At 39.9% G+C, this 8,649-nt stretch overlaps 1 protein-coding gene across 1 annotated transcript; it reads right to left on the bottom strand.

The window, feature by feature from the left end:
• Positions 1-589: 589 nt before the first annotated feature.
• Positions 590-8,212, bottom strand: efhd1 (EF-hand domain family, member D1). Its single transcript, XM_007573410.2, has 4 exons — positions 7,844-8,212; positions 4,605-4,752; positions 3,483-3,617; positions 590-2,629 (listed from the first exon to the last, which is right to left on the bottom strand). Exons 1-4 carry the CDS (start codon positions 8,125-8,127, stop codon positions 2,495-2,497), a joined length of 702 nt encoding a protein of 233 aa, XP_007573472.1. The 5' UTR covers positions 8,128-8,212; the 3' UTR covers positions 590-2,494.
• Between the last annotated feature and the right edge of the window lie 437 nt (positions 8,213-8,649).

Here is an 8,649-nt window from a genome sequence, read left to right as displayed (position 1 = left end):
GTTGTAAAGCACCTTGCTGCTGAAATGTGCTATACAAATAAAATTTGATTGATTGATCAGGGAGGCTAAACTGCAGACACAGTGCAAGAAAAAGAGATTTTGAAAATGTTCTACTTGTGGGAAATACAATATTACAATTACAAAATGTTTGAAACATGCATGAGCTTTCAACTGACTGCATTTAGACAAAAAAAGATGATTTATTTCAAATATTGTAACATGACGGTATTCCTGTCTTGATAAGAACTGTAAACTTTATGGAAAGGATTCAGATTGTAGCCTTCAATTCGTTTTCTCAAATTGAAAGGATACACAGGTTGATTCACATCAAGCCTGTATGCGTGTGTGTGTGCATGTGTGTGTGTAGAAAATTTGATTTCAGTGAGCTCTAGTTATGATGCTGATGTTCTGTTCTAGTTAGAACAAATCATCAACATCATCCCTAAATATAAATCAAACCAAACTTTACATATACCAGGTTTCATGTGTATGTGGTTTTAGACCAGCAGGCGGTTACGACATGAACTCCTCTAATGCAAAATGGAACGACTGGTTCTATATGATGGATCATATAAATGCAATTCTCCAATAATGATTTAGTTTCCTTTATTAAAGTTAAAATGTTTCATTCCACACAGGGTAGAACATATTCTATACAATTGCCTAAAAATATATTTCACTTACCACTTTATTATTTGGCATCATATAACTCTGATAAATCAAACAAAGAAGATTTTAACCTTAAAAAAAGAAAGAAAAAAAGAAACATCAATTTACACAATGAATACTGGAAACGTTACATTAAACATAGTATCAGTTTGGAATTGTTAAACGTTGCTATGGACACACTACAGTTAATCCTACAACCTTGCAGCTCTTGTCTGTGGAATTAAATGGAATTTATTTTCAGCAGATTGTGACGTCATGGCAACAAATACACAGGTAATAACAGCTGCATCCCACTTCAGGAAGGTCATGCTTTCTGCTAGCTCAATGTCACTAAGTACAAGACGAAGCAGAATTCAGCAGTCATCTATAATCTGACATCAGATAAACTGAAGCATCGACTGTGAGAAAAGGTCAAAGATCCCTTCCTATTGGCTGAAAACAAATCATGCAGAAATCTGGCTTTCATTGCAGCGGCACACCAATGAGCCGGACCTCCAACCAAATCTAGACTGAGTGAGTCAGAAGCCTTCTCCACCCCCAACAATTACTTTTAGTTCCACCAAGCATTTCGAAATTGTGCAACAAATGGTGAATGTGCTTTTAAAAATGAAACCTGTGCTGCTTCTCAGAACTTATTTACGTCTTTAATCTTTTATGTCATCAGGTGTTAACGACTCCAAATATTCATGCCCACAGCCACAGCCTCTTACAAACATGCCCAAAACATAAAAATATGTTTTCAAATTGTAAGGATACACAGGTTGATTCACATCAAGCCTAAAACTAACAGACCTTGTCATTCTGTACCCGTCTGAGCACAGCAGGGACACAGAGTAACCCTGGGAGAGCTCCTCAGTTTGACTGAAATAAAGTCCGAAAATGCAGTCTACTGTTCACATTGCTTTAGGTGCGCAAAATGCATTAGATGTGTGTTGAGGGAAACCACTATGTGGGATACAAACAAGTCTTATTGTTCAGCGTGAGTGATAAACTTTGTGCTAGGATTTAGTCATTTCAAGCAAACTCTGCGATAAAGGAGGTAAAAGTTTCAAACACCTTCTGTGGAATTAAACATCACTTTTAGTAAAAGCAGCGTAGCATCATCAACACCTGGGATGTTCTCTGACAGGTGAAATCAGTTCTAATAAATGCAAAGAAAATCCCTCATGATGAAATACGACAGTATGGAGATGGGAGACTTTATACATAAATCATTGCCAAACGCATTTTGTTAATTCCCTCCAGCAATTACAGGAGCAGTTTGTTCAAAAACATACAGTCACAATGTGATCTTAGTGCTTCGTTAACTTACTTTTAAACACACTTTTTTTGTAGGAAATGTAAGGTAGGGAAATTCACACTACAATTAGGAACGTGTTTAGGTTAAAGATCATCAGGTGACACAAACCCTGAAAAACTGGAATGTTAAACATATTTCACAAGCAGCACACAATGTAGAAAAGATGAATAAAAATAATTCAGAGTTCCCTCAGGGTTAAATCTTCCAAACAAATTCACAGAAATGCAGCTTTAGCCATTCAGATCAACAGAAACTTAAAAAAAACACCAGGAATCATTGTACGCATCCGAAGCTATGGTTCTGCATGTTAGAGTTTCGTTGAGTAGCTGCAGAAACTATGGAAAAGTGGCCTGTGATTTCACAGGAAATTTAGTTTCAAATACATTAGCATGAAATACGTTTATTCATCTTTCCTTTCGGTTTTTAAACCTTATTGTTCTGAGTTATGTTGCTTCTTACAGTGTGAGTGGAGTGGTAAGCTCATTTTAAATTTCAACACATTTGCTTGAGGTGAAGCTGCAGCGGTCATGAGCAGAAGGCCGACTGCAGCTGCTTGAAGGCAGCTTGTCGCTCCTTCTTCTCCACCTCCTGTTTCTTGCGTTCTTCTTTTTCTTCTCGAATCTCAGCTTCAAACTTGCTGCTCTGGGACAGAGCCTGAACCTGAAAACACACAAGGACAAAACACCGTCAGGCACACACACCTGTCAATATCAGGCCCCACAGCAGACAGTGCAGGTCAACAGAGGGGCTTTGAATTGATCTGTAAAGGCAGACGCCTGTCTATTTAATCATCTGAATTCACCACAGCTGGACTCCATTCAAGCTGTAGAAACAGCTCCAGGATGATCAGTGGAAACAGCTTAATATCACGTGAATTACTTTTGTTAATTTCTTGGTTAATAAATTTATAAAAAATCTCAAGAACTTTTTTTCCCACGTTGTCATAATAAGTAGAATTTTGAGGAAAGCAATCAATTTAATACAATATGGAAAAGACTGCAACATAACGTGGAAAAAGTGAAGTGCTGCTGATATTTACTGCATGAACTATAATATCTCTGCTAAACAAAGAGCTTATCGCTACAGGGTAGAGGATAATTATAGTTTCAGAAGAACATGACTATAGACCTTTTCATGGAAATCGGCCAATTATGATTGGCAGCTGATCGACTGACACACCACTAAAGGAAATGCTTCCCAGTCTCACAGGATTACCTTCTCGGTACAATAATTCAATCTAACACAGAGCACATCCAACCACACCTGCACACACACAAAGACATTTCTCCCTTCAGTGGAGATGTTCATATGTAGTTCCCGTTTTACTTAGCAACTATATTGCTAAGTAAAAGATAATGTAAAATTAATCTGTAGACAGCTTCACAGTAATAGAATGTATAGACTGATTCATTCGTATCAAATATGTGGATTACATATCAATGTCTGAGAAAACAGTTCTTAATGACACAGTGGTCTGATTAACTCCATGGAATAGAACAAGCTATTAGCATACCTTGGCCTCAAAGAAGTCTTTGGCCCCCATGACCCCTTCAGTGGAGACGTTGATCTCAGACAGCCTGGCCAGAGCCATCAAGCCGCTCTCCTCCTCCAGCTCTCCAGCTGCAGCTCTACGGAAGATCAGCAAGAACTGCAAACAGGGAAACAACCCAACTCGTTCAACAGCATGTTTGTGTTTGTGTAGGTACCATACTGACACGTCAGCCTGTACCTGGACCACAATGCTTCAGGCTCAGGCCAGCATGAACGGATAACGCCCATGAAAACATAACAGCCAAAGTCACAGAGGACTTGACAAGGAGGAAGTCTTTGTTTCATTTTAGATACAGAATCAGATATGGCACAAAAACAAACACAGGATTTAAACTTCTGTAATATAAATGGCTTATGAGAACCCACAGTATGTAACACGTGTTAGGCTTCATTATGTGTCCCGTGATATTCCAGATACTTGCACAAAATGTTTCTTTGAAAAAGGAACTCTTTTCCGTTGTCTGTGGAAGCATCTTAAAACCCAGAGATTTTGGAAGGTGCCATCAGGAGTCTATCTGAATTGTTTAAGATGAAAGAGGTTAAACTCTGTGTACTTGGAATATACCTGATGGAATTTAAACAACTGAAGAAAAAGACTAAATTCATAGATTATAGACTTCTTCGAGCCAGGAGATCTATTGCTGGAAGAGCATGGATAAAATGTGTCTGCAGTGGCTCATTCTGTCATGTCATCAGTGGTACAGCAGTGACTGTCCTGCTGCGAGTCTGCATCAATCACGCTGCTGCAATATCACGGCAGACGTAGGAATAATTCTCACTTTTCTGTCTTTAAATTACATGGCATTCTACATTTCCCCTAGTTTTTAGGGTTCATAATGGTATTCATAGGTTATACTGAGACAGTCTCATACTGGCTCACAGTTAGCTCCACCAGTGGAACTAAGTAATCCACAGTCACCACTTCTGCTTTTTTCAGGATGTTGTACTGCCTCAGCTCAAACATTTAGCCTACTATAGTTCTGACATTTATACACATTAGCACTGCTGCAAGAATTCAATGACTATTTCAATATTCAGTGCACAAGCACAGGCCAATCTCATTTTATCTTCACCTCCCTCTCACCTCTCTGAAGCTCAGTTTGCCGTCAATATCTTCATCCACTTCCCTGATCATGTTCTTCAGGCCCAAATGAGTCTGTGGAGCTCCCAACTTCTCCATCAGTATCTTCAGCTCCATCAGGTCGATGAAGCCATCTCTTCCAGTGTCAAATCTGAAAACAGCAGAAAAGCAGCCGAGGTCAGGGGAAGGTAAACCCGCAGCGAACCCGGCTTAAAGCTAAAGTCTGAATGACTCGCCCAGACTGCGCAGCAACAGGAGCTCAGGACGAACGCCACACCAACATCCAAGGCCCAGATCCAGCCTCACAACCAACAGCTACTGTGGTTTTATATCTGCCTCAGCTAATAGTGGAAACTAGAAGTTTACATACACCAAATACAAAGACTCACATTATTTTTCCACTGTCTGAAGTTCAGATCTGTTTAAGATCAGTTACAATTACTAAATTATTTTTACTGTTGTTAAATTATTTACTAAATCATTGCCAAATGCCACAATAATGAGAGAAATAATGTTAGTACTTTATTTATTAATGTCTTCAAAATCAGAAGTTTACATACAGAATTATTACTGTCTCTTTAAACAATGACAGGAAATGACATCTAGATGATGTCATGAAGATTGACCAAAGTCATACACACACACTCGCGCGCGCACACACACGCACACAGGACACGACTATTTTGGGGCAAAATGGACATAGACAATAACATTGGTAGCCTACAGGCTACTTGTTAAGCTACAGGTGCTGTATTGATATTAGCTAGCTAGTCATCTTTTAGCTAACTTTACCTGCATCTTTACTCAACTCAGTCGGTTAGTTTGGGGGAAAAACTGAAAAGTTCTTTGCGTTTTGCTGGTTTGCTGCCATGACACACCTGTGTAGCTCAGTACAGCAGCAGCAGGTCTCCTTCACAGGTGGAAACCCAGCGCGAGCGTCGTAGCACTCATGTTGCGTTTAAAGGCGGCTCGGAAAAACAGGTTACCACATGTTAACAAAGGATTAAACAGTTTTAACTGCTGACAAAAGTGACAGAGGACACAGATATGGGAAGTGCGGAAGGCCCTATTGCAGGGGTGGCCAAGTCCAGTCCTCGAGAGCCACCATCCTGCAAGTTTTAGAAGTATCCTTACTCCAACAGACCGGGATCAGCTCTACAGAGGCCTGATAACGAGCCAGTCATTTGATTCAGGTGTGTTGAAGCAGGGATGCATCTGAAACTTGCAGGATGGTGGCTCTCGAGGACTGGACTTGGCCACCCCTGCCCTATTGTATCAAAATGACAGAGGAATAACAGAGTTGGCCATTCTGAGGTAAAAACCCAGCGCACACAGTGTTCATGTGTGTTTTTTTTTTTTTTCATCCAGACGGCTTCCCGTGCCCCCCCTGCAATGGCACGGCACGCCCCTTAGGGGGCGTGCCCCACAGTTTGGGAACCTCTGAGTTAGAGAAACAAAAAGTGTCAAACTATTTGAGGGAAAACAAAATACAGGTCCTAGTTTTAAAAATCTCTGTTAGCCTTGTTTTTTTTACAGGTTTTGTGCAAATAAAAATTCTAATTGGGGCCGACAATAGCATGCATGGAATACACCTACAAAAGGCACACTTGTCAAGCCCCTTTTAGATTTCTTCAGAAATTTTCTTGTTCTTTCTACATATTGTTCAAAACAGAAGAAATAGAAATGTTGCAGGAATCCTGTTTTTAATCAACTTTTTTTTTAAGTTTTAACAAATCCAGTTCTTGAAGTTTCAGAACTGGATTTCTTCGCTATGTGACCTAAACTTTTCACTAATCAGCCATTTATGGTTCGGTGAACATTCTCGGAATGGCAACTGCATTTCTGAACAAGTTCTCACAGGTTCTCAATGTCTCTTATTTCCAAATACACAACAGACGGCCTCATAGGAACCGAGACAACAGCAACATGCTGTCAGTATGCTTATATTTAGTTAGGAAAGCATCTGTAATCTGACCATAAAAGCATGATATATACTGTATATATGAATATATACAGTTATATATACAACCTCCCTACATAAAATCAATTGTAAAGCTGACAGTGGTTCCTTCTCTGTGCACACAGCAGTGTGTATTCAGCAGTGTCCAGCTCCTTGATCATGGTCTGACCAGACCAGAAAAACAAAGGACAGTAACACAAAATGAAAAGCTTCTTGATGATGTTCATACGGAGTGGCAGAAATGACTAATAAGAATTACAACATTTAAAAGGAAGTCAAAAGGCAGAAATAGAACAGCCCTTCCGCTAAGCTGAGTGAATAAATAACTAAAATTACAATTAGATACGACCTCAGCTGAATTATCAGTGAGTCATATCAGAACAGAAGGAAGTAAGTTCTCAATAGGTGTCACTTTAGCAAACTGCTTTATGAAACAGGATGATCAGGGGAAGTGAGATATGCGTTCTTTTAAAAGGGGAAGAAGGTATTATGTATCTACCAAGCACATAATACCATTTTCTAGCAATCAAGTAACTATGTTACCTTCAGTTGTTAATATCAAAGATAATACATTTGACTTTGCATATGCAACATCTGACACCTTGAAACTGGGCTCTCTCTCTCTCATACCTGTTCAACAATGCTTCTCTAGCTGTTCATTACAGCTGTTATTAGGAGAGCTGTAGTTTTGTGATAAGCTCAGCAGAGGCCCAGTTCACTCTAGGTGTTTGCTAATTGCTGCTGCTAGTCTGGAGGAGCTGTGTTACTGAGGAAGGGTGCTTTGTGAAGCACACTACAAACAACAACACACACTTATTGAGCCCTGACCCCACAACAACAGCAAAAATATCCATATTGTTTAATATAAAACACATATTGCACCTTCCCGCATATAAACCAAACAAGTAAACAAACCAACAAATCAAACCAGAGTATCAACAACATAACCGTAATATAGATTAACAGCCTTCAATAAATGTGCTTGCCCAGATTGGATGATGAGTATCACATATTTTATGTTAAATTAAGGGGGGCGATCCATACGAAAATTCCTACTTTTCAATTAAACAGGAATGTTTAGCGACACTAGCGGGGAGCGAGAAGCGGGAGGAGATGGAGCGGGCCTGCAGTGCGTCACTCTGAACGGGGCAGAAGCGACGGGACGAATCACGATCAATCAGTACTGCATATTCATTAGGCTACAATCCAGTCAACTCCCGTAAACACAACGGAGCGTCTAGCTAGCATCAAAAATTGAAGAGGACTAAACATTAATTCTTACCGTTTAAACATCGCCTCCATGTCTTTAATTTGCTTGCGGGAGAACTCTTTAAACTCAGTGTAAGGGTTAAAAACACGAGTCGTCCGAGAAGGAGCATTTCCGTCGTTAATGTCCAGCCTGCGGTTCAGTTTCGTCGCCAGCTCGGACGGCGTATCTCCACAGCCATGATCGGGTTCCTGGGATTGGACCGGAACCGGACTCTGTTCGGTCTCGGGCCTCTGCTCGGCCTCTTCCGCAGCAGCCAGTCGCGACTGCAACTTCTTTGCAAGCTCTTCAGACGCCATGCTGTAGGTTCAACGTCTCTCACGAAAACAGTCAATTAAAATGGAGTCAGACAGTTCAGCCAGTTTTCAGCCCTGGACTGTACGTACTGCTTCCTGTAGGACTTCACAATAAGAGGCTCGTGATGTCTTGTAATCTATTTTTACTTACACGTCTTTAAATATTTCTCATAAACTTTCCATTTCGCAACTCCAAAGAGCCTAACAGAACCTATTTTACATGTAATAAGCATGTGTTCATTACACGAAGAACTACAACTACAATACCCTGAAAGTACTGGAGCTGTGAGTAATCCTAACCCATCCCACTCACCCCCAAGTAATTCAGGTTTGAGAATTTTCACTCTCGAAGTACACGGGCTGTGGGTGTCAGGACTTTTTTGTGCTTTTTTCCTTTTTTTAGTGGTGGAACTTTGAGGCTCACAAAGAAAAGTTGGTCTGAAATAAAATAAAATAATAATTGCCAATAATAATTTACATATTATATATAATATTACATATTTTATCTATATATATATATATATA

Source organism: Poecilia formosa, unplaced genomic scaffold (assembly GCF_000485575.1).
Source record: "Poecilia formosa unplaced genomic scaffold, Poecilia_formosa-5.1.2 Scaffold328, whole genome shotgun sequence".
Taxonomy (NCBI): domain Eukaryota; kingdom Metazoa; phylum Chordata; class Actinopteri; order Cyprinodontiformes; family Poeciliidae; genus Poecilia; species Poecilia formosa.
This window is presented reverse-complemented; position numbering and strand designations above follow the sequence as displayed.

Bases quoted from the DNA above. Each gene is read 5' to 3' on its own strand.
- efhd1 (XM_007573410.2), bottom strand. From the start codon at position 8,127: ATGGCGTCTGAAGAGCTTGCAAAGAAGTTGCAGTCGCGACTGGCTGCT. The intron at 4,753-7,843 runs GTAAGAATTAAT...TGCTGTTTTCAG, and splicing joins ATGGAGGCGATGTTTAAACG to ATTTGACACTGGAAGAGATG. The intron at 2,630-3,482 runs GTATGCTAATAG...GTGTGTTTTCAG, and splicing joins AAGACTTCTTTGAGGCCAAG to GTTCAGGCTCTGTCCCAGAG.